The 23,951-nt window shown below is 45.4% G+C and overlaps 1 protein-coding gene and 1 long non-coding RNA gene across 2 annotated transcripts in view; one reads left to right on the top strand and one right to left on the bottom strand.

Moving 5' to 3' along the window:
• Window positions 1-11,909: 11,909 nt before the first annotated feature.
• ID2 (inhibitor of DNA binding 2) lies at window positions 11,910-14,154 on the bottom strand. The gene is made up of 3 exons (XM_030037936.2): window positions 13,694-14,154; window positions 13,379-13,443; window positions 11,910-12,705 (listed from the first exon to the last, which is right to left on the bottom strand). Exons 1-2 carry the CDS (start codon window positions 14,039-14,041, stop codon window positions 13,387-13,389), a joined length of 405 nt encoding a protein of 134 aa, XP_029893796.1. The 5' UTR covers window positions 14,042-14,154; the 3' UTR covers window positions 11,910-12,705; window positions 13,379-13,386.
• Window positions 14,155-16,542: 2,388 nt separating this feature from the next.
• Window positions 16,543-23,951, top strand: part of LOC115351179 — a 161,621-nt gene continuing 154,212 nt past the window's right edge. Inside the window, exons 1-2 of the long non-coding RNA XR_005934009.1 lie at window positions 16,543-16,817; window positions 20,189-20,330. This is a non-coding gene — a long non-coding RNA (uncharacterized LOC115351179). The remainder of the gene's footprint in view (window positions 16,818-20,188; window positions 20,331-23,951) is intronic.

The following is a 23,951-nucleotide window of genomic DNA, read 5'->3' on the forward strand; positions in this document are numbered from 1 at the left end:
AGAGAGTTGGGGTTGTTCAGCCAGGAGAAGAGAAGGCTCCGGGGACACCTTATAGTGGCATTCCAGTACTTAAAGGGGGCCTACAGGAAAGATGAGGCGGGACTCTTTAACAGGGACTGTAGTGATAGGACAGGGAGTAAGAGTTTTAAACTGAAAGAGGGTAGATTTAGATTAGGTATTAGGAAGAAATTCTTTACTGTGAGGGTGGTGAGGCACTGGAACAGGTTGCCCAGAGAGGTTGTGGATGCCCCATCCCTGGAAGTGTTCAGGGCCAGGTTGGATGGGGCTTTGAGCAACCTGGTCTAGTGGAAGGTGTCCCTGCCCATGGCAGGGGGTTTGGAACTAGATGATCTTTGAGGTCCCTTCCAACCCAAACCATTATATGATTCTAATGTAAGTGTATTTGTTTTTCTTTCAATGACTGGCTCACATCAGTATGGCCTAGCTCTGCTTCCTGTTGAAGCTAAGCTGTTTTCCAGTCAAAACAATCTATAAGACCATGATCAGTTTTCTTGGAGAAAAGGAGAGGCAGCTGTATCATGGAGATATTGGCTATTAGAATATAGGAGAGGACTACCTGGAACCATATTTAGGGGAAAAAGGGAGGGCCTGGGTAATTACAAGTCATCTTTACTTTGATATCTGCAAGAACTTTATTCATCAAGCTTTTATTATTCATCAGGTGTTTAAACTTCAAGTATGAAAGTCAATATGGAGTTTTCAGGAAAGACCCTTATCAAATTGCTTGAATTTCCTCCTTTGGCTGAGTAACGGGCCTGCAGAAGATGGATACAGCAGATGTGATATGTTTGACTTCAGTAAGACTTTTATCGTTGAAGCTTAAGCGAATCACATAATGAAGTGAAAGCAGACTGCTTGAAAAAGTAGACTTGGAGTGATTATCAATTATTTCATGTCAAAGTAGGGTCACATGGGGGTCTGTTTTGTCCATTTTTATTCAGTATTTTTATTAGCAACCTTATTGGTGGAATTTCAAAGTTTACTCTTTTCTGAACCTGCCTTATCCCAAAGGACAGAATTACTTGATACATAGAGGACTGTAAAGTAACATGATGTCATTCAGTAAAGGCAAGTATGAAGTATTGCAGTTATGAAAGCAAAATCAAATGCACAAATATAAAATGGAGTATAACCCACTGAAATACTGCAGAAGGCGATGGGGTTTTAGCGTGGCTAGTAAACCAGCCCTAAGCTGACAAGGTAGGTGATACTGTTGAAGGTAGAGGGAAGAAAAGGAAATCTCTGAGGGATGTATTAATAGGAGTATCATACAATCCAGAGGAGGTATGCCCTGCTGCTGAAGGTGTACTGTGTCCAGACCTGAGCACCTTTAATAAGCAACTGGAGGAGAATGGCAGAAACGTTTGGAAACATGACTTAAAGATATGTATTATTGAAAGAGTTGGATTTGTTGAGTTTAAAAGAAGGAAGGCTGAATGGACATAATTTATTGATATGTAAAATACTGTTACAGAAAGATTTTAAGAAGCTCCATCAGTGAAACACAAAGTAATCAGCTTCTAATTTGTGGTAGAAAAAACCTGATATTCTGAAAATAAAAACTTTCTAAGAAAGTAATATCAGTGTTACATAGGGAAGTTGTGGAATTTCATTCACTGGGAGTGCCTGAGAGTAATGTAAGTGAATGAGGAGAATCATAAGATGACATAGTTTTACATAGCAAAATGCACAGGAATTTGTTTCAAGCAGCAGTTGTCACTTCATTCACCACCAATGGGACTCCCAAAGGAAAAACAGCATGTGCCAAAGCATTTATTTTCCTGGGAAATTCACTGATGGAGTAGGCCTGGGTGTAAATACCTGTGAAAAAGCAAGAGTTGCAAAATTCCCCCTCAGAGGAGCAGAAATAGAAGTTCAAATGCAAAAGGTCACACTTCAAATCTATACTGTGAAATAGAAAGTGCCAGGGGACACAAAGCTGGTTGGAGGCAAAGAGGTAGTGGCAACAGTAACAGGCCATTCCAGTTGTATGGGGTACAGTGGATGCCAGCTCAAACAGAGGAGCAAACCAGTATATTTGGCTTATCGGATTAATAGGTTCTTGTTCATGCCCTTGACAGCCAAGCTTCCAGTCACAAGTGTGATTCCTGTATTTTGCACAATGACCTTACACCCAGCCTATCTTCATGTTGGGTTTTTGCTTCCGTGTTACAATGTTACTAACATCAATATTTAAATGTATGCATCTTGGAAGAATCCAAGTAAAATGGTTTGCTGTTTCTTTTTAACTTCTTACAGAATTTTGCACTTCAATGTGCTGTCTCTCCTTTGTCACAGTATCATTCAGGCTCTTGTTTAATTGTCTCTTCACTGTTTACATTATGTTGTTCAATTCCTCAAGGGTCTGCGAAATTTAAATCATCTTTATACTATTATAGGATGGTAAGAAAGGAGAGTGAATGTGTATCTAACATGCGTGTTTAAGCAAAACGTAATCTACATAAAATCACATTACCTGATCTACATTCAGGCCCAAAGAAATGGCTTTTTCCTTACACAGAGATCTGTGGGTGCCCAGTTCTTGTGCTTTCTCACTGGCTCTTTTTTACTTAGTAACGTAAGCAAAACTAGGGCTTGAATCTACATTAACACTTCCAACAGGAAAAGGATCATTGTTTGGCCTATTGCAATGGAATCTCTCCTATTGATACCGATACTCTCTTTAAAACATAATACTAAAAGCAGTGGTTACTCTGGGAGGCTTTCTAGGCAATGTAACTCTCAAGTGATGACTGGCAATTGTTTCAGCATGTGGCAGGTACAATTTCACGTCATAAATGACCAAGTTTAATGCCCAAGAATGTTGTTGCCATTGTTTAGCATTACAAAGGTAGCCCAGTATCATACTATTTTGGACATGCTGGTTCATAAGAATTCCTGAGAGAGAGAACTGAATTTCCCATTTTTACAGATGCATAGAAACCAGGAGGAGTAAAATGACTTGCAGAGGTCATGTACAAAGTCCGTGGGAAATTGGGACTAAGAGCTACGTCTCATAACTCCCAGTTCAAAGTCCTAACCACGAGATCGTTATTTTCCCCCACATCAGTGAAGCCCTGTTTCATCACCTTCAACAGCTGATAAATTACTTGTTTGAGCTGCTTAAACACCAGAACTTTGAAGGAAGGGTAAGAAATGTTTGTAGCTTTCAAGTGTTTTCATGGACACCTTAAATCATTCACCAACTTTATAGGCATCAAATGAAATGGACTTTCTTTCCTGACTTGTAATTAAGTGCTTAAGAAACGTGTGGAAGCCATCAGTTGATCAAAAAACTTAAAAATACATTTCAGCAGTAGTTCAGAGACTAAGAGATAGTAAACTAGTACTTTTAAAACTTGAAATTGATTACATCTATAAAGCTTTTTTTTCCTCTTCAGGAAATTGAAGAATGTCTATAAATGCCTGGTTGGTGAAATACTCAGTTACTTAAAGAGACATCTCTATGTGAAGGTATCTTTGCAAGTGTTCTTTTTTGAGACCTCCTTCTGTTATGACTCACATCAAATTGCCACGCAGTTACCTTATGTTTACCTTTAGGTCCTACATTTCAATGTGACAGTCTCAGAGATAAGGATAGATATCCAGTAACTGATTACGTGAAGTAATTGTTCCAAGTATACCTCCACTGAAGCCTTACGGCATTTGCTTTTGGGTATGTCTATACTGTAGTCTGATGGTGTTAGGTCAGCTCATGCAGGTAAGCTGTCTGAAGCATCAAGGCCAGTCAGGTTGTGAAGATTTAGAAGTCAGTACAGCCTTGTGTATTTTCCATGGCTGTCTCCTACTTGAAGTCTGTACTGGACAGTCTTCTCTGGTGTTGGTACCCAACCTAACAGGATGAAAGCTTGCTTAGGCTCATTTTCACATACTGTAGTCATGCTTCCCAGTTGTACTACAGATGTATCCTTTTTCAGGTTTGGAAAAATGCTGCATCTTCGCATCTACTCCATCTCTAACATTTGGGTTGCTGCATGAATTAATGCCCCCCAAAATAGCATTTATAGAGTTGGTTTTCCTTTGTAAACCTGAAAATTGTGTATCAAAAGAAGCTGCTGTTACTGTTTCTTAGTGAACGACTTTCATTGGCGGATCTGATTGATAGAGAAATTTAGATCACAGAACTCTTGGTTTTAGTGTCAGTCCTCCTTGGCTCTTTCTCATCTGTTCATCACGTCTATTATTTGATGTAATAATAGTCCTTTTTATCCTTTGCTGCATATAGATCTGAAGGAAAAAAACCCAACTTTTTCTTCCTTATTTAAACAGTGTAAAAAAAAAAATAATCTCCTAATTACTTACTTATTTACATCTTTACTGATAAACCCCTGAAAAAATATATGAGGTCATGGGTGTTCTAAATACATAGGATTTCATCAGAAATAACACTATTCAATGAACCCAACTATGGAACCTAAAAAAATAAGTTGTTCAAGTTGACATATTTTTTCTTCTCCCTGTTTTAAGTGAATTACATGCTTCCCATGATAACATTTTGTTGTTACAGTGTGCTTCGCAGGAATTTAGTTACTGAAGATGATGCATTTATAATTTTCCTAGCAAATAAACCTGCAAAAGGAAGTTTTTAAGAAATACTTTTACAAGTAATCATCTTCTTTTTCCTTAAAAAAATGTTAAATTTGGTCAATTATGGCAGGCATAAGAATCAAGGGCTAAAATCCCAGTTTATCTTCCACAGGTTATTCAGTGTGAATAATCTACAAAATGGGAAAAAAAAAAAAAAAAAAATCATTTACATTCTGACTGAGGTTCAAGGCCAGCTGGAAGTAGCATTTTATATTTGTAAATACTGTGGAATTTCAATAGGGTTTTTTTAGCTCCTTGTTAAAACTCTTCAGTGAGGCTGGAGGATAAATCTGCCCATCCCCTTCCTTAGTTCACAGGACAAGTAAGTTTTCCATACCTTTGTTCTAACGTCTCTGATTTTTTTTTCTTGTAGAATTTGTGACTGCACTCACTTTCTACATTGCAAAAAGACTTTCTTCTGCCTCTTTCTTAGCTGTACAGTTCTTCTTTGTCTCATTCATTGTATTTTCCACTTTTTCATTACCTGTGATTGTTTGCATAAAACCTGCTTTTCTTCCCTTCCCTTGGCAGAATCAGTGATTTTCTTCAGGGGGGGAAGGAGTACCGTATCACTCATACTTTCTGTCCTGTGTATCCCTTGTCTTGTTCTTCCACTTTTAGTTGCATTTCCATTGTCTTGTGACAGGTTGTTGCCACTTCACATTTTCCCATGGAACTCCAATAAATCCTAAAGTACTTAGTTCATTTTGTCACTCTGAGTTTCTTTTTCCAGTTGAAAAATTTCAGTTATTTTTAGGCTCATAACTCAGAAATCTGCTTTCTTCCAGGTCTGTCATAGTCCAGGTACATGTTTCTGCCTTTAGATATCTCTTTGTAAGTGCTTCCTTTCCCCTGGCGAGTCCTGTTCATCCACCTTTCTTTTATCTTTTTGGACAATATTGCCAAGCTCAGAGCCCCCTAAAATAGTAATAAAAATAATAGTAAGTACTCAAAGCTGCCAAAAAATAACATACCATTCAATATTAGTGACAACCTGTTTCAGATATTCAGATTATGAGAGTTTTCATCGTGGTGTCAATAAACTGCTAATTGCATGTTGGATGTGGTATGTACATAACATACACAGGTTTTAGTTATATAACAAAGGTCCAAACTTCTAAACAGTTAAGCTTTTTTCCCTCTAAGCATGTTTTTTTTTCTAAATTAGGTTTAGATTGGAAGGATAGAAAGATCCTTAGGTAGGTGCATGAATCAAACAAATTCAGTCAAAAAGTTCAATCTCCAAGGAACTCTTAAAATTTTTGAATGACTGAAGAAGCAGATTTACAGTGGAATTCAGAAATTTAATTTTATAGGTACCGTGAATTTTTACAGGATGAGGTCCAACCAACACTTCCAACTTTTTCTGTAAGAGTGGTAAGAACAATGATGGGATAATCTGAGCAAAACGGGAATAAGTAAGGATTAGTAAACAGCATGAGTCCACATGTGTAGCACCTTACTTCGTATCTGTTTGGTGGAAACATCTATGTGCAGTAAACCAGCTTTTTAACAAGAGCTAGACTGAGTTCATAGGTTTGGCATGTAATTTACTCAGCCTGCTAACTGTTACATCTTTTGAAAAGTACTAATGGGAGGTTTACTTAATGTGTTTTACACAAACTTTGTAATTAAAAAAAGCAAACCCCTAGTAGAGGCACAGATTTTTCATATATTTATGAGCAGAAATACAAAAGCACAAGTGAGATACTTTTCCAAGTAGTTGTGAAATGTAGCTTAACTAGTTTTTCTGAAATAGCCTTCCCATCACGTTATTCCTGTATATTAACTCCTGTTGACACTGAATCTGAAGTTAAAAAAATTTTTACATGTTCATACTCTTGGTCTTTTTTTGCATACTCTTGCTCTGGGAGCAGATCTCTCCTATGCTTAACAAATGGAAGAAAGGTATCTTCTGTCATCTTCCACATCTCTTGTAGTTAACGTCCTGCATAACAATGTCCATGAGTAACTTTTTCTCCCATTTCGAATGAGGTAAGTCTCTGTGCCTTTCTGATGCTTTACAAGTTTATGTCTTTTCTAGGGTGCATTAATATGTTACAGCTGGGTATGAAGCTACTGGTCTGAACACAGCAGAAATCTCAGCACCAGCATCTGTTGTGAGCACAAGCTCTCCTGTATTGTCTGCTCTCTACATTGGTTTCAGTAGACAATAATCACATTCCTTCTCTTTAAGTACTGCACAAATTTCTAAAAGATCACATAGAGCTTGTGGATGAGCACGAGGTTTACAGAAAATATGGCTGAAGGACACTTCCAGAGGTTGTCTAGTACATTGCATTTCCCTGGGGTGCTGGTATCAGATGTAGCGAAACCAATTCCGTTCTGTGGGGCGTAAGAAACTTTCTGCTTGAGTGAGATGGTTGGTCTGGGCAGGAGGCTGGGCTCTCCAGGTGAAAGAAAATTGCGTAAGACTGAAAACACAAACTTGTTGCTTTTTTAGGGCAAGATATGCTGCTTTGATCTTGCCCAGTCTTATATGCGGGCAATACTTAGTCTCACATTATCTCTGTCCTCCCCTTTTCTTCCTGCCCTGTCTCCCCCCTTTCAGAGCACTACGCCTCTTCTCAGGATGAGAAAAAAATAAGATGAAAGGTGTAACTCACGATATTCAAGTTCTGTATTAACAAACAGTACAATAAAGTCAATCTACGTGCCAAAAATATCAGGAAGGCTGTTCTCAGAGACATGAGATGCTGAGAGTACCTGGAGGAAGTATCACCTAATGCTGGTCTTACGCTCTTCCCTAGGCATCGGCTACTGCAGCTGTCAGCGAGAGGGCTGCATGAGGTGGGCTTCAGTAAGGCAATACTGCTGGTTCTGTGTCTGCTCAAATGCAAGATGGTAAGTATCGAAATAATTTGTTCACTTCCAAATGAAAGAGAAATTAAACAGATTTACAGTCCAGTTCTGTTTAAAAAAAAAAAAAGAGCTTTGTGTGAGCTTTTGAAGTTCTGCCATCAGTAGTAAAACTTAAAACTAAGAGCTTGAGCCAGCTCTTAAGTGGAAATACCTGATCTATTCATAAAACTGTTCGCCACAGACATGGTGTAATTTGTGGGGATATTTACGGGAAATTATAACGACGTACTCTTTTTGGCAAGTAATGTAGTTAGTTTAATTGTTTCAAATCTGGATAGGTCCTGTAACTTCATATAATGTTGTATTGTCTATTCATCATGTTCTTGTGAGCATAGACAGCAAGTAAAGGGCTATCTTCTAGGGCAGCTAGCAGCAGTAAGTCCACTGCAGCACTTTCTGTGCAGTCTATTTTTCTTTTTTGGCCCTATTTACAGTCTTTGCCCTGTGTCCCCTCATTTTTAATGTTTTTAAAGGCAAGCAACCAACTGAAATATGAATTCCTCTCAGTATGATTGACTCCAAAAGTAATTGCATTTGTTTGTTTCTTCTTCTGTTTCCTCCTTCAATTTACTTTAGCAAGTGGCTCACACAATCAGTGACTATTGCTGTGCAATATAAGCTTTGTTTTATTGAAATAGTGTTTGCATTTGGCTCTTGCACTTCAGAATTATGATAACTTGGATGGCTGTTCTAGAGAGGGAAATGGTAATGTGGATAAAAGAAATGGAATTTCAAAGATCACACATTTTCATTTATCTGTAGAATCAGAAAATACTGATCCTTTTGCAAAATAGTAGTTATAAAGAGTACATTTGTGAGAACCTTTTTCTGAACAAAGTTTGGTACCAGCGTTCATGTAGTTTACTCCATCTTTTGTCAGGCAACAGTTGCATTCTGTTACCCCTCTTCCTTACAGCTTCCAGTAAAAGCTGTGTAAATCATTTCTTGTTGTGTGTAAGTAAGCGAGGACAGTGGTAGGCAGGAAGAGATGCTTACTCAGAAATACGGTATTTCTCATTAGTAAATTATTTTACATCTTTTCCACATGGCATGAATTGAGCCAGTCTGCAAACTGTTGCATAGGAGAATCCTTAGCACGTACAAGATTGTTTAGAGACCGTGTTTTACTTCCCAGAGTCAAATACAAACTCTAGTGCTAATCAAACGGTGCTTTTCCCGTAACGGTACAAGCAAAGTATTTATTGTTTTAATGCAACTCTTTCTTCAGACTTTGACGAACCACTTTGCTTCTTCGGAGGGAAATTCCCAGCTAGCAGAGCTGCAGTAGCTGCAACATCGTTTCCCAGATGCAGCTCTGAAGCGCGATTTTAAGGAATCCGCGGAAGACGGGTGCTCCGATCGTTACCGCTGAAGCGAGCAGCACGGAGCGGCTGAAGAGCCCGCCCGGCCCCGGCCCTGCGAGGAGCAGCCGAGCGCGGTGCGGCGCGCCCGAGCGGCTCCTGCGTTCTGCGCCCGGACCAGAGGGTGGCACTGGCCCTCCATCCTCCCGCCCGGGGCACCCGCCCGCGCAGCAGCAACCAGGTACGGAGCCGGCCTGCGCGGTCGCGTCTTTCTCAAAATATTGGCACTCGTCCTTTGAGTGGCTTGGGAGTATTCTTCGGTGCGATAGGCACGGTGCTGTTTTCCCGGGGGAGGGGAAACAAAACCCAGCCGCCTGCTCTCTGCCTTTCCCTTACCTGGCGGTAGACCCGGGGGACTCCTACCACCCGTGCGTGTGAGACGGACGATTTCCGAACTGCTGTAATACGTATCACCAGCAGTGCGTTGCGTGCTTTATAATACAAAGATGTTCCCTGAAAATCCAATCGAGACATTGCAGTGCACGTTCGTGGCGCGGGCTGGTCCGTGTGGTGTTAAGGGCAATACATAAGCGAAGCCAGGTTTGGAAACCTCTCATCTAGAGGGGAGAGTCCTCTTCAATCTCGTGTTGGATCCCCCTTTTTTTTTTTTCTTCCCCGTGGGGAAGTGTCTATAGGTGCATTTGCAACTTTCATGCATCGCCTGCTCATAAAGATTTTACAGTGTTTAAATATGATTGTTGGCAAAACTATTTTGATATCCCGTAGCTGAGTATGGGTCCCCTCGATCCTACTGTGTTCAGCTAATCAGTTAACAGGGCTGTTGGCAACAACTGTGTTCGGGGACAGAGTAAATGGGCCAGGGAAAGTCGTAAAAATTTCACAGATTTCTCTAATGTATTCTGGAGAGACAATGACAATGCTATAGAACAAAGAAATCCCACATCTTCAAGGAAACCTCAAGAATTAATGTTAAGGCTTTGGGCACTCAGCTTTGACCTTGCTGTTTATCTTTGAACGACAAAATCTTAAGAACAAAACCAAAGAGTCTCTTGAGTAGAGAGTAATCTCTGAGTAGAGCACCTAGCTTAAGCCCCTAGTTCTGGTCATAGGAATGCATTGTTGAGACGATGAATTAGTTAATCCTGAAAGAGGAAAAATTTTTTCCTTTCTTAATTTACATTTTTAAAAACATGTTTGTTTGTTTTCCTGCTCAGCTCCCCACGCCTTGTAAATTGTGAATTTCTCTTTTGGCTATGCATGATAAGGAAATTGGTTTCATTCTACAAGTGTGTTATTCTACATCCTGTAGCTTAAAAATATCAAAGTGCAAATGCCTTAGTTTCTAAGGGGGTTGATCTTAAAATAATTACAATGATCAGACTGTTGCAGCTCTTTAGTTTCATAAACTGAACTGCGGGTTTCAAATGACACTTACTTTGGTCTCACCCTAAAATGAACAATAGGGTGAAAAATTAGTTTTGAGGGAGAAACGGGGTGGCAATTACATTAGATTGTTACTGCTTTAGAAGCATGAAGATCTCAATACTGTGATTAAAACCTCGAATCTGCTAGTGTTCAGAGTTATGCAAAATATACACGAAAAGGAGTATTTTAGGGACTGAGGCGTGCCGATCTGCGGCGATGAAATATTCTGCTACTGGGCTGTCAGGGTTAAACGTTCATGGCACGAAGCTGGAACAAACTGGGTGTTGAGACAGTAGCGAGGTTTGGCCACAGGAGGCACAGCCAGCGTGTGCTGCACAGAGAGATTTCCTTAATCTCTGCTGCGCTGGGGGGGGCATGGTGAGAAGCAGTAGATCAGCTCTGTCCCGTGCGTGTCCCCCCCGCCCCTCCCCATCCCAGCTTTTGCTAACCCTTCTTGTCTTCTGATTGCATTGATCCTCTGAGAGGGTGCGCTTCTGCTTGGGCAGGGCAGCTTCTGTATTAAGAGATCAGAGCTGGCTTTCTCCGAGCCTACGTGAATGGATTTGGTGTCAAGGGCAAGGGAAAGGCAGCTGCTGCTGCCCCAGAGCACCACCTGCCCACCTGTTTGCCGGTGAAAGTGTTACTGGCCCCAGGTGAGGCTCCTGCCTTTCACTCTGGGAGTCCCCAGAGCACAGAAACCTGAAACATGCTCCCTCAGGCCCAAAGCGTAGTGCCTGCCAGAGCGCTGTACTTACCCGAAGCATCAGTCAAGTTTCCTTCATTCTTACTGCAAGTGATTCTCTTCAATTCATATGTAGGACTCAAAACTTAACTTCCCATTTCAGGCAAGTTTATAAGTGAGCTTAAATTAGAATGTCATCCGATAAGGCACAGTTCCTGCATCCACTGGTTTATGCCAACTAAACGGATCTCGTGAATAGTTATAGTAATTCCTAGGGTATACTAAGTGTCCCTTGAATAAATAAGTAAGGGATAGGACCTAGCTTCTGAGGGCAAAAGAGAAAGAAAAAATAAACTGTTACTGGCTTTCAGGAATTTAGACTCCTAAAAAAAAAAAATTTCAAACTTAATTTAATTCTTATGGAGAAAGAGTCCCTTTAGGAGCAGCCAAAGTTTAATCAGTAACACAACAGCGATTTAGCGCAATTCTCAGTATCTTAGTCATACAGAGAAGCTGCTGCAACTGATTAGAAACCCCATTTCATTGAAATATTGCATGGAAGCATGAAAATTCCAGTGTGGAAAGGCAACAGTCACTTCATCATTCTTAGATCCCATGTTAACGCATCACCAACTCTCACATTCAAAGGCTTTCTAGAGAAATTTAATAGTTGGGGGACCAATAACCACCCACAACCCTTAATTCTGAGTGATTATTCTAAACACAAATTAACAGATCTGGGCCATTACTACTGAATCATCCATAGGGGTGTGAGAAGGAAAAAAAAAAAAAAACAATACTCCATGGGAATGTCTCAGGATTAACTGCTTTTGTATGTTTCCAAACACTTTGTCAATAGCATCCCCTCTGTAATAAATTCCTTTTCTAGTTCCTTTCACACTGTTTACAGGCAGATCACTTAAAAGTTTGGAATATACACTCAAATAAGATTTTCCAAGTTACAAGAATTATTATTCACTTCAGGTAATTTTATTCTTTATATTCTCTACATATTTGAATTTTTACTTGGTAAAGTCATAACAGAATGTATATAAGTATTTAAAAAAATCCAAAACCACAACACAAATCAAAGCCAGCAAACAGTTGGTCCCCAAAGAATACAGCAAGCAATCAGTTCAATAAACACACTTGATTTATTTTGTATAAAAAGGGTTAAGTTTACAACTAAACTTTTATAAAAAGTTTAGCATGATTAAGTACATCATTACACTTTTTGCAGAAATGTGTATTTCTGCCACTATACAAGAAAACTCTAATTAAAGAGTTCACAAGGTTTCACTCATATATATATATTTATATATAAATATATACACAGCATTCAGTCCTAGGTCAAAAAGGTAATTTCTGACCACAGACTTTCCTAAAAAACTGAACACTGGATCCTTCTGGTACTCACGCTCCACCTTTGGAAAAAAAGGCAAAGTCTGCTTTAAAATGGGCAACTCCTCGTGAGATTTTTGTTTCGCTCCCCACGTTGGGAATAGTATATAAAGGAAGCCTTCCAACTAGGGAAAGGGTATTTAAGAGTCTCTTCATAAATAACTAGGTTCAGTCCAAGTTGAAGAATGGGGTGGGGATAAAGATCAATCTTGATTTTTTTTTTATTAATTTTAAAAGGTCCTTTTAGTTAGATGTGGATTTTCCCCTCCAGATACAGCTGAAAAATAAATTCAGCACCTCAAAAAAAAAAATCCTGTAGACATTTTCTTGTGCAAAAAAAAAAAAATCTCATCAGTGGAACACCTGCAAGAGATTGAAAAGAGGCATATTTAGGAGAATGCTAACAGGGCAGAGATCCGGACAGACTGGCGCCAGAGAGGAAGCCACAGTTTGAACATTTAACCAAACACTCAGAGATTGGGCAAACCCTGGCGTCCAGATGCAACACATACACGCTCACACACTCGCTCTCAAGAGCACAAATTGAACATTAAAATAACATACACTCAAGGGAAAGGGTAGAAAGAGGATTCTCAGTCCAATCTCTATTTAGATCTCCGTAAATGCACTGCTCAGAGGCGCCAGTCTGCCTCTTACAGCAATTATTTGATTAAAAGCAGTCACTTACTTAACTGATAGCACAGACAATCCCACATCACAGAATTTGAGGAATTGTGCCAAGATTCCCAACTTAATCAGTCGGTTTGGCCCAGGAAGTTAAGACTCCAAGAACAGATAACGAGAGAATTTGCATTAAGCAGCGAGTAGTATCAAGAGCAGCCTGTGCTGCTTAATGAACCTTAGCAACAAAATCCACTCTGGATTGCCAGACTCAGTCTAATTTCTTACTGATTATAAAGGCATCTCCCTAGCCACTTTTAGGACCGATTTTTAGAAATAACCGTCACGCCTCCCATTCCCCGGGGAGGCACTTTTTTTACCTGAAAGTTTAGAAGCGAGATGCACTGCAACTCACCGTTTGATTCAGCCACAAAGTGCTTTGCTGTCGCTTGACATGAGCTCTGAGGGGAACTCGGACGCCTGCGAGGAGAAAACAACACAAGGGTGAGGTGCCCGAGCACTCGGGGAAGCAGGATAAAACTGTCCCGGGTCACGGAGCGCCTCACCCGCGGCACGTCTGGCTACAGACCCCGGCGGGCGGGCGGCCGTGTCGCCTAGCCCCGTCCCCTCGGTGACCGCCGCGCTCCGCACCGAAGGCGCTTTTGCCACCGACTTAAAGTCCCCTGTCTGGGTCAGCGGAGAGCCGCGGGGCTCGGGGGGAGGCGTTTACCTGTAGCGAGAGGATGCTGATGTCTGTGTTGAGGGTGGTCAGAGGGGTTCTGGAGGAAGGGTTCTGCCCGGGTCTCTGGTGGTGGAGGCTGACGATGCTGGGGTGCGAGTCCAAGGCGATCTGCAGGTCCAGGATGTAGTCGATAACGTGCTGCAGGATTTCCATCTTGCTCACTTTCTTGTTCTGCGGGATGCTGGGCACCAGCTCCTTCAGCTTAGAGTAGCAGTCATTCATGTTGTACAGCAGGCTCATGGGGTCATCCACGGGGGTTTTGCTCCGGGAGATGCCCAGGTTGTGCTCCGAGAGGCCGTTTTTCCTGACGGACCGCACCGGGCTGAAGGCTTTCATGCTGCAAGGAGAGAGGGGCTCCCGCGGACGCTCGGTTCGTCGGTCGGTGGGGAAGCCTGCGGAGCGCTGCCGCTGCCCTCCCGCTCTGGGCGCTGCCGGAGCTCGCACTGAGGCGCGGGGCTGCGCGGCCTTCTCTTATACCACCGCCGCCGAGCCCAGCCCGCGCTCGCTGCCATTGGCGGCCGCCGGCACGTCCATCACCCCGGGGCGCCCTCACTGGCGGGGCGGGCGGCGCGGGGGCTGTGCGGGCCTTCCGCCTAGAGAGCCAATCCCGGGAGGGGGCGGGGCCGCGCCGCACAGCTGAGGGAGTAAATAGTGCGCGGCCGGCGGCCGGCCCGCTGGCGCCCGGCCCGCCACAAAGGCGCGGGGCTGGCGGCCCTGCGGGGCGGGCAGCGCCGTGCGGGGAGGGGAGCGGAGCGCAGCGCCATTGCGGCCCTCCCGCCCTCGCTTCCCACCCCTCCGGGGCGGCGGGCGTCGTGTCCGTGTCCCCCCCCCCCCCCCGCGCCGTTCCCATCCCTGTCAGGGCACGGAGGGCGCCAGGACCGGCGCTGAGGCGGGGGTGTGCCCGCGCCGCGGCTGTGAGGGCTGGCGGTGCCGGAGCGAGGGGCGCCGGTTCGAGCAGCGAACGAACGCTCGCAGCGAGGGGCTGGCGGGGGCTGAGCCTGCCCGAAAGTCGCCGTGAATTAGAGCTCGGAGAGGCTGCTGCGTGCGCCCATTGAAAGCGCGGCAGCGTAAAGCAGCGGTCGGGTCAGCAGCGGAGCGCTGCGGGATGCAGATGTAAGCGGGAGGTGTAAGCGTCAAGAGTAGAGAGAAATAAACCTGTAAAACCAACCGCAACTTTCTGCCCCGAGGAGAACAGGACGCCGAGAGCCCTGACGGAGGCAGGCGCCGCTCTTAGCTCCCCGCTTCGTGAGGACAGGGCTATTTTAGATGATGCTATTAATTGGAATCATTAAGCAAATGTGCATATTGGAAGTGTATTTACATGCATTACCCTTGAAAGGCTGCTCATCTGCACCCTTTCAGTGCTTGTGACACAGTACTGTCACTAATTATGCATAGGTTGTTTCTGGTGACAAATGCAAGTACTTGCTGCACGCTGTACTTTTTGCAGCTCTTGGTTGCAGCCAATGAAACATCTTCCAGAAAACATTCCTGAGGAAAAAGTTGGGCTTTTTTTCTTGTTTAGCTGGAGAAGTGGCTTTTTTTTAAAGTTCAGTTCCATTGTATTTTTCTGTATTTTGCTTGTACTAACGGCTGTATAACATACCGACATAGCTTCCACCGTCTTTTCACATACTACCTGAGGAAAGTTAAACTTAGGAATGCGTGGACACACATATACAATTAATATAAATGGAATTCTACACAAAACGCAGCGATTCTGTAACAACCACCCGGATGCTTAAAGTACGTTAGTGTTCACTAACACTACTAAAAATGTAGTAAGGGCATACATCCATAAAATCAGTGAGGATTGTGCTGTCAATCATAACTGTTAACAGCAGACAAACAATTGGATTTATCTGCGCTGTTGTCGCACGGCTACAGTGAATGAGTTGGGGCTGGGGGGGCAGGAACGTTACGGACACTCGGGGACAAAAGCTGCGGAGAGCTGGATCAGTATTTTTTTTCCAATTAACGTGGCATTCCGGAGCTGGCAGTTGCCTATTCTCTAGCAGGACATTTTGGGGACTGCCGCACCAGGGTGTTTGCCCCGGGGCTTTTCTCTGGGGGTGGACTGTAGGCGGTGCTGAGGCTGACAGGAACACAATTCAACGTGTTTTGAAATGCGGAGGGTGAAAGTGAATCTCGACGTTCAGTCCCACAGGAAGACAAATACATTGTCCAAGTGCAGTTAAAGAGAGTAAATAATAATAAAAAGCACCCTGTCAATTAACGACTCGATTAAAATCGCCACTTAGAGCGACTTCAATCCTTTACATCACTTAGAATCTCAATTTTAAGCCTGTCTGGCACTTGATCTGCGGCTACAGGCTTTGGTCCTTCAGCGTGCTTGTGTTTCTGTCTCGTGAGTGCACCAGCGGAAGAAATTTTTGACACTCTTTTTGGTATGAGAATAGCCAACGTAAACAAGTATGTTCATGCTTCTCCCATCATTATTTGTCATTCTTGGACAGCGCAGCAGTGCTACGGTAACGTCCGTCCGGGCTTTGCTCTGCAAAATTTGCACCCCTTTGCAAACGGTTTCGGTTTCCCACACTTCAGGGCTTAGCACGCCGTTTGAAACGCTGAGAAGTTGTGCGAAGAGAGGCTAACCTGCTTATTTTCTCTGTCATCAGCTTGTCATGTGCGCTTCCCGCACGAAAAGTAGAGCCCGCGCGTAGGCAAGCCCCGCTTCCCCCCGGCAAGCGGCTGAAGTCTCTTTCGGTAACGTTTCGTCCCCGCAGTCCTGCTCTCCTAACCCCGACAGCTCTCCCAAGCCTCCCTCGCTCGCTAGCGCACCGCAGGCGAACGCTCTCTGCGGCTGCGGCGGCCCCGCTGCCCGTGCCCCGGCGGGGAGACGCGCGGGGAGCCGGGTGGGCTGCGTGGGGCGGGACACACACACATACACACACTCTCTCTCTCTCTCCGAAATCGCCGGGGCTGCGAGCTGCTCCTCGGGGGCTCTACCCCGGGACCTCAGGGCTCGTCCCCGCCGGGGACGGGCCCCCCGTGTGGCGGCGGGTGCCTCGGGCAGCCGCGTCCGCCTCTCCTCCTCAGCCGGGATTTTAACAGCCGGTTCCCAACCCCGACACGCCGCCGCGAACAGCTGGTAGGAAACCCGCGCCGCTCCCCACGCACAAAGCGCCGCTTTCTCCTCCGCCCCCCCCCCCCCCCCCCCGCCGGGAGGCACCAACCCGGGGCTCCGCTCCGGGGGTGTGGGGGGGGGTGCGGGCCGCCCCGCCGTGGGGGGCCCCCGCCGCCCGGCGCCAGCCCGCGGCGGCGCTGGGGTGCGCGGCCGCCCCCGGGGCGCCCCCCCCCCTCCCCTTCCCCCTCCCCCCGCGCCCCGGGCGCCGCGCCCCGCCCCGCCCCGCGCCCGGGGCCGGCCCGGACTGCGCGGCGCCAGCCCCGTGACATCAGCCCCTCGCCGCCGCCCCCCCCGCCCGCGCCGCCCGGGCCCGGCGGCGCCGCTCAGGCGGCTGCCATGGCGACCGGGGCTGCGCCCGCGGCGGCGGCAGGCGGCGGCCCGGCCCCGCTTCCCCCTCCCGGGCGCACCTGCAGCGGGGGCCGCTGCCGGACGCCCCGCCATGCCGCGGGGGGGGGGGGGAGCCCGCAGAAAGGGGAGAAAAGGCAGGAAAACGGGCAAAATCGTGCACGGGGGGGGGGGGGGGGGCGCGTCCGCGGGAGAGATCCCGGCGCCGCTCGGCGCCCCCCCCCGGGCTGCCCCGCGGGGCCGGGCCGCCGCGACCCGGGCGGGGAGGAGCGCGCCGGGCTGCCTCGGCTGCGGTGCGGGGCAGCGAGGGGGGAATCTCTGTACGGTGTCTGGTGTCCCGTCCGTCCGTGACACCCCCACCCCCCCAAGAAAAAAAGTATTTTCTGTGAGGAAAACCCACGGTTTTTATAAAGGTTGGCTGTCCCCCCGCTTTTTAAGGTCTTCTCAGGCCAGCCCCCGGGGCACCCAGTAACCCCTGGGGCCGGGGCTCCCGCGGCGTGTGTGACAGGCCGGGGGCGAAGGGGGCTCCGGGCAGAGCCACCCCCCCCCGTCAGGGACCGGCAAGTCCCTACGCGCGCCCTATCCCGTGCCTCTAATGAAATTTATCTAAAACATCTAGTAATAATGTAAATGGTTTTAATTGCCGCCTATTTAAACCATCAAACCAGACTAAAAAAAAAAAAAAGAAAATCTGTTAAAATTGGCCCGTATCCAAGTCATTGACACCATCCAAGCGGGGTGTCCAAATACGTTTTGATACAGGAGTTTTCAACGTACCAGGTGAAGTATCTCGCTAAACCCGGCTGCTCTTAACTACCCGGTCCCTTTTGTTTGCCTCACGTTTCCAATTCATTCAAAGAAAGAAGTTTTAGAAGTTTGGGGTTTGCCTTTTTTTTTTTTTCTTTCTTTCTTTCGAGCGGGAGGGAGAGAGTAATGCATGCAAAATATTTAGTTACAACCTCTGCGAAAGGCACCGATCTGTAACAGCATTTTCTACTTTCACAAAGGATTTTCCTGTTACTTTTGTTCCGGTCACAAAATGTAAAAAAAAAAAAAAAAAAAAAAAAGGCGAAAGAAAAAAAAAAAACTTGGGGGAGAGATAAGGTCTGGAAAACAATCTGGAATTGCCAGGCTGTTGGTGGGAGCTCTGCGGGGCTGGCGTCAGGAAGTCTGCGCCGCCTTCTATTACTGTTGATCCAGCTTTGTGCAGCTGCACTCAGTACAATTAGCTTGTAGAAACAATCCTGCTGTAGGCAGCCTCTTCCCTTCAAAGTGCTTTTCTATACTGATCCCCTCACATCATGATGCTGGAAATCAAGTCACAAGCCGACCACTGTTTGGCCAACATCATCTGTGGGAATTCATTAACCTCCATCCCAGAGATGCAACAAGAGATTGTTTGTCCAGAACTAAACTTACAGCTTAATATGATGTAGCCCATACAGGAAAAAACCTGTGTCCCCATTTCTTTTTTTTTTTTTGTCCATAACAAGAAACACATTGTGCAGCTTTTTCCCTTTTTTTTTTTTTTTTTTTTTTTTTTTGTTTAGGGGGTGGGGAATGTAGCTGAAACCAGGCATGAGCCGGCTCCTGCTAAAACTTTGCCATCAAACTGTTTTTTGGTTCATCGGGCTGCAGTTTCCATAGAAGCAACTTATCCCCACGATCATCTTGTTGGGTGCACTTTGCAAGCTCATTTCCCGTCTGAGTTTGCTCTGCTGCTCTCAGATGCTGCAGCTGACACATTTCCTCCCCGTGCACTTTGCACCCACCTCATCCTTGCCCAGATGCTCAGGGCTGATTGTGCCTAAAAGGGGGTTTCATCGCACTCCGCAGCTGCCTTGGGGGAAGGGATTTTTTTTTTCTTTTTAAAATTTATTTCTACTTTCCCCTGCTTCAGCGCTCAGCTCTGTGCCATGCAAGCAGCAGGCCCTCCTTGTTCCCCCTGTCCCCCAGCGCCGCAGCCCCGGCTCGCAGGGACGCAGCTGCGGCCGCAAGCCCTCTGCCACGCGCCCGTCGCGTGCTGCTGCGTGCGAACGCTGCCGGTGGCTTCACCCGGCCCCGGCCCCGGCCCCGGCCCCGGCCCCGGCCCCGGTCCCGGTGGAGCGGAGCTGCCCGTGGGACACCGGTGCTGCGCACCGCCGGCTGGGGAGCGGGGCCTTGGCGCGCCCCGCCTGCGTGGGCAGCCCCGGAGCGGCAGCAGGGTGACATCTCCCCGCTCACGGGGGCTATTTGTGAACAACCGTGCCGCTGGGAGCGCGAGTCCGGCTTCCTGGCACCCCCGTGCCACGGCCGTGGCAGGGCTCGTCACGTCCCGCCGGCAGCGCCTCTCGGGACGGTTGGGCCGGCGTCGCCGCTCCCCCTCACTTCCAGGTACCTCACTTGGCGGCGAGGAGGGTGCGCGGGGTGTCGCTGCCACCCACCCCACTCTGAACCCCTCTGTGTTCTTCAAGGAACGTATGGATGCACCTCCTCTGAGCCCCGTTTCCAAACGCCGTTCTTTTCTGGGCTGTATTTCCAAATGCCACGGATCTGCCAACTCTAAGATCTCTCCCCCCCCTCCCTCCCCCCAACTATGCTTTCGAATAATGTTGCTTTTGTACAGTATCATTCCCTTCATCCCCACTTCTCAACATCCCTCAACTGCTGCTGTTACATTCCCAAGCTGCGTGTTGTTGGAGGCTTGGGAAGTAGTATTGTGACAAAACGTATATATTCTCTAATTTTTCCTAGGCATCTGCTTTTCAGCCAGAAGTGTTGGACTATAGAATGGACAGGCCTTTGTTCTGATTCCGTTTTGACATGCATATCGTTTTATGATCACACTCCCAAACTACTGTTCTGCAGGAATGCCTTTTACCCAAACTGTACTTCCTAGCACCACTCTGCAAAGAGGGGTGTTTCTACGTAAATTGTATGGTTTTGCCGGGACATTTCTATCAAGTCCAAATTCAGACACTTCAATTCTCATGTTTTCTTCTGTTTTGTAGGATTTCTCATTTCTGTAAGTAGGACTGGTGTCCTGAAGGCATTTCTACATAAACTGCCACCTGGAAAGGGCTGTTGCTTACCTGATGCTACTTGAAGAATACTGCCATGAAATCTTTCTGGAAGCAGCATCTGTCTGGCATAGTAAGAGTGTTACTAGTGTGAGGTGGTGTATTGAATCCATGTATTAACTCTTAGGTTTTTACTCAAAAGCACATACATTTCTTTTTTAAAATCTTTACCTATTTTATTAATGCAATGTCTATGTTTTAATTAAGTAATGTAGCATGTCTTCTAGAAGTGCTTATAGTGAACCAGTTAGGCGGCTGTCTAACTTAACGTGGTTGTGCTAAAACCTGGGATCAAACAAGTTCACTTCTTAGCGCCTGACGTATATAGCAGATGGTTTTCATCTACCGTAGCTTTTCTAGTGATACCTTTAAATTAGTATAGGTCTAAAATGTTGCAAATTTTGCACTCCCCAACAATTCTCTGGAAAATTCATTTAGAATAGAAAAGGGAGAGCGGCCAGCCTGGAGGTTACTGACAGTACCTCGCATGCAGTAAGGAATAAACCAAGGAATAAAAAATGGGCTTATTCTTTCTTTTGTTAATTATCTGGCTGGCTGGTCCAGCTCCCCTCGACCTCCCACTTTGGCCTAACTTTGATTTTTAGTTACAGGCCTATGGGAATAAGATCACAAAATGCTTGGCTTAATTCCACTGGAAAAAGGAGGGTTTGGGGAATTGCATTGGTGGGAGAAGATGTTGAAAATCTGTTCCAGGTATGGTTTTAAACACAGACACACACACACATCCACTTTCAAATTGCAAAATTACGATAATTTCAATTATAGATGTGTTTGTATAGCATGCTCTGTGTGTTTGTTCTTGCTCAGTAATAATGTTTCATGAACATAGAGGAGAAATGGAGTCTGTACTGTGACTGTCATCTAATGGTTGGTGAATCTATAATCTGGCCTCCCTGTTCACTTCAGGCAGAATACCTCAGTTATGTGATGGAAAGCCTTGTAGTATTAAGCAGGCAGTACTAATTTAGTGCTTTACTAAAGCTGTCGTTACTGGTTACGTTAGGACAGGACCCACAGCATTCTCAGTTCTCTTTACCTAACACATAGAGCAAAATTTTCTGTGATCGGGAGAGCCTAATTCCACTCAGGGTTTGGATACTGGAAGTGCAGCTTAGCAAAATGTGTGTACCACATCCCAAATGCAAGTGCACCCTCACGAGTCCTGCTGAATCATGTGAGTTCCAGTGAAGTTTCCTAGGCTGTTAAAACTTTGCCTCTTTATAGGCCCAGAATGAGCGTTATCTAGGTTAAGCTGACTTTCTTAGTGACTGTCGCCTGCATAAACCCACCTGGGAATCACAAAATAGGTATGTGTCTAAATCTCTTGAGAGGCCTGGTCCAGGAGGTGTGCTCAGATCATGCTTAAATGCACACTGACAGCATGGAGCTTAGCACAAAGCGCAGCAGCTGTAGCTGCCAGAAAGTTCAGGGGGAGAGAAAAGGAAAAGAGCTGCTGCTTTTTTATAAGCAGTTTTTCTCCTGAGAGCACTTGCCCTGGAAGTGAGAGACTCAGACTCAATGTTCTCCTCATCAGAGGCGATATAAACTCCCTCCTGCTTGCAAAGCACCCCTAACGACCAGAGTAGAGATAAGGCTAAGGTGGAGGACACCCACCCATCCTGTTCAAGCTTGCCACGGTAAAGAACCAGATGCAAATTTCAAAGGGCCAGAGGGATTATAAACAAGAGGGAGCCTGACACTGTAGCTCAGGGGTAAAGGCATCTCCTGGATGGCAAGAAGCCTGAACGCTGGGCCTGGCCTGGCAGACTCACCCATTCTTGAGGGTGAGGTTCATCTCACCTTATCTTACCTATTTAGAGGTTTGGTGTCTCGTCTCTCTATAGTCAGTGGGAAGAGAGAACAAGAGACACCTGCAGAGAGTGATTCATTCTGTGCCTGTTCGACACCTCTCTCTGGATGGAATGAATCTCCTCGCGGGGGGCCGTTGGTCCCCGTCAGTTCTTGGCAGAAGCTAGACAACCAATTTCAACCAGAAGCCTGACTTACAGCTGCCAAGTGAGGTGAATTCCACTGTAGATGACTAATTTCTCTCATTCATCGTACCCGATTTTAGCCTTTAAAAATGGGGTGTGTAATCAAAGTTAGTCATTTGAGTTCTGTCGCTGTACAATGGTCATTCCTTCCATTGGGAGGCTGGAGATAGATAGCTGGGATGAAATGTCCTGGGATGATGTGTATCTTTCACGGAGTCTAGAGCCGAAAGGTCATGTGTGCCCCTAGTTTGCACTCGGGAATCCTGGTACTGGGTGTCTGAAAGTTAAGTGTGGAATTAATAAATGTCATCGTGCAAACTTCTTTTGTGGATGGTCTAAGTAACTAGAGGCACTACTGTTTTTAAGACAGGAGCCAGTTGCATAAAAATATACATAAAAAATGTCTGAAGATATAAAGAGGCTACAACTGGGATTTTCAGAGAGCTGAAAGGCTCCTTATTTAAATCAAAGAAAGTTAAGTACTATGGAAAATATCACTAAGTGTGTATTGCATTTTATGCACTTGCATACTCAGAAAAATCTCTCTCTAACTTCTGAAACTAGAGGTTGGATGCCTTTAAAAATGTTACCTTTATTCCTAGCCCTGAAAAGGTGAGCATGTAATTTTCACTTTCAAAAAGCTATAGTTTTTCATTTTTGATAATGTGGAGTAACGCTGAGGTGTACTAAAGGATAAATCCCAAATATGTACCTCATTGTTTCATCAGAGATCAGCAAAAGGTCACCCAGCCTTTTTATCAGATTACAGGAGTGCAAGTGTTTTTTTGTGCTAGTCTAAGTTTGGTGCACATATATTCTTTGCAAATGGATGATTGCAGGAAAAGACAAGCTATGTGTTTTTATAATCTAATATTTGTCAAAGATCATCAAAGGGTTATGTCCAGTCATTCTGCAAAATTTAGATTGTAGAGGCAGCGGTGGACAGTAAGTGTCCAGTTTGGCAAAATTAACGTCATATGTTCTCCTGATGGGTTTTTAGCTACAAATACAGTTGGAGATGATTCCACCACATTGTTCCTGTCAATCGCTCCATAAGGCTGAATGCCTTCAACTATTACAAAACACATGCTTGAGAAACCCTTCTACTTCTTTTATCAAAATACTGAAACTATATGTGCACCCAAGATGTTTAAATTTGGCAACGTAAAAGTAATTGGGAATGGACTCAGAATTAAATGACTTAAGGCCTCAAGCTTTTGTTTCCAGCAGAGGCAAGAGGTCTGAAAACATTAAAAGGATATGCAAACTTCTTAGAATATTTTGGGCCAGAACAAAACAGCTGGTTCATACCTAGCTGAGGATCTCAGCTGTTCTCTGTTGAGCAGTCAGAATTTGGACTTTTTGCAGTTTTTTAATTTCCTGCCTTCTCACTTTGCTTTGTTTTCACTTCAGTAGCAATAGTTTTCTGCTCCTTATTCTCTTTCACAGCTCTACATGTCTCTTGGCTCTGGAGCTGGGATTCACCTCACTTGACTTAAGGCATGTGTCTGGGTGATGTGTACATCTAAGCCTGTCTTTCAAGACTCAGTTTACAGACAGTTGAGAAAATCGTTGCTTCTGTGGTGACTTACTTCTTCCTAATCCAGAAGTCTGAAAGACTCTAACTCTACCCTGATACGCCCTTGATTTCTGAGTCTGGCTGTCCTTAGCCCAGCCAG

Source organism: Aquila chrysaetos, chromosome 15, assembly GCF_900496995.4.
Source record: "Aquila chrysaetos chrysaetos chromosome 15, bAquChr1.4, whole genome shotgun sequence".
Lineage (NCBI taxonomy): Eukaryota > Metazoa > Chordata > Aves > Accipitriformes > Accipitridae > Aquila > Aquila chrysaetos.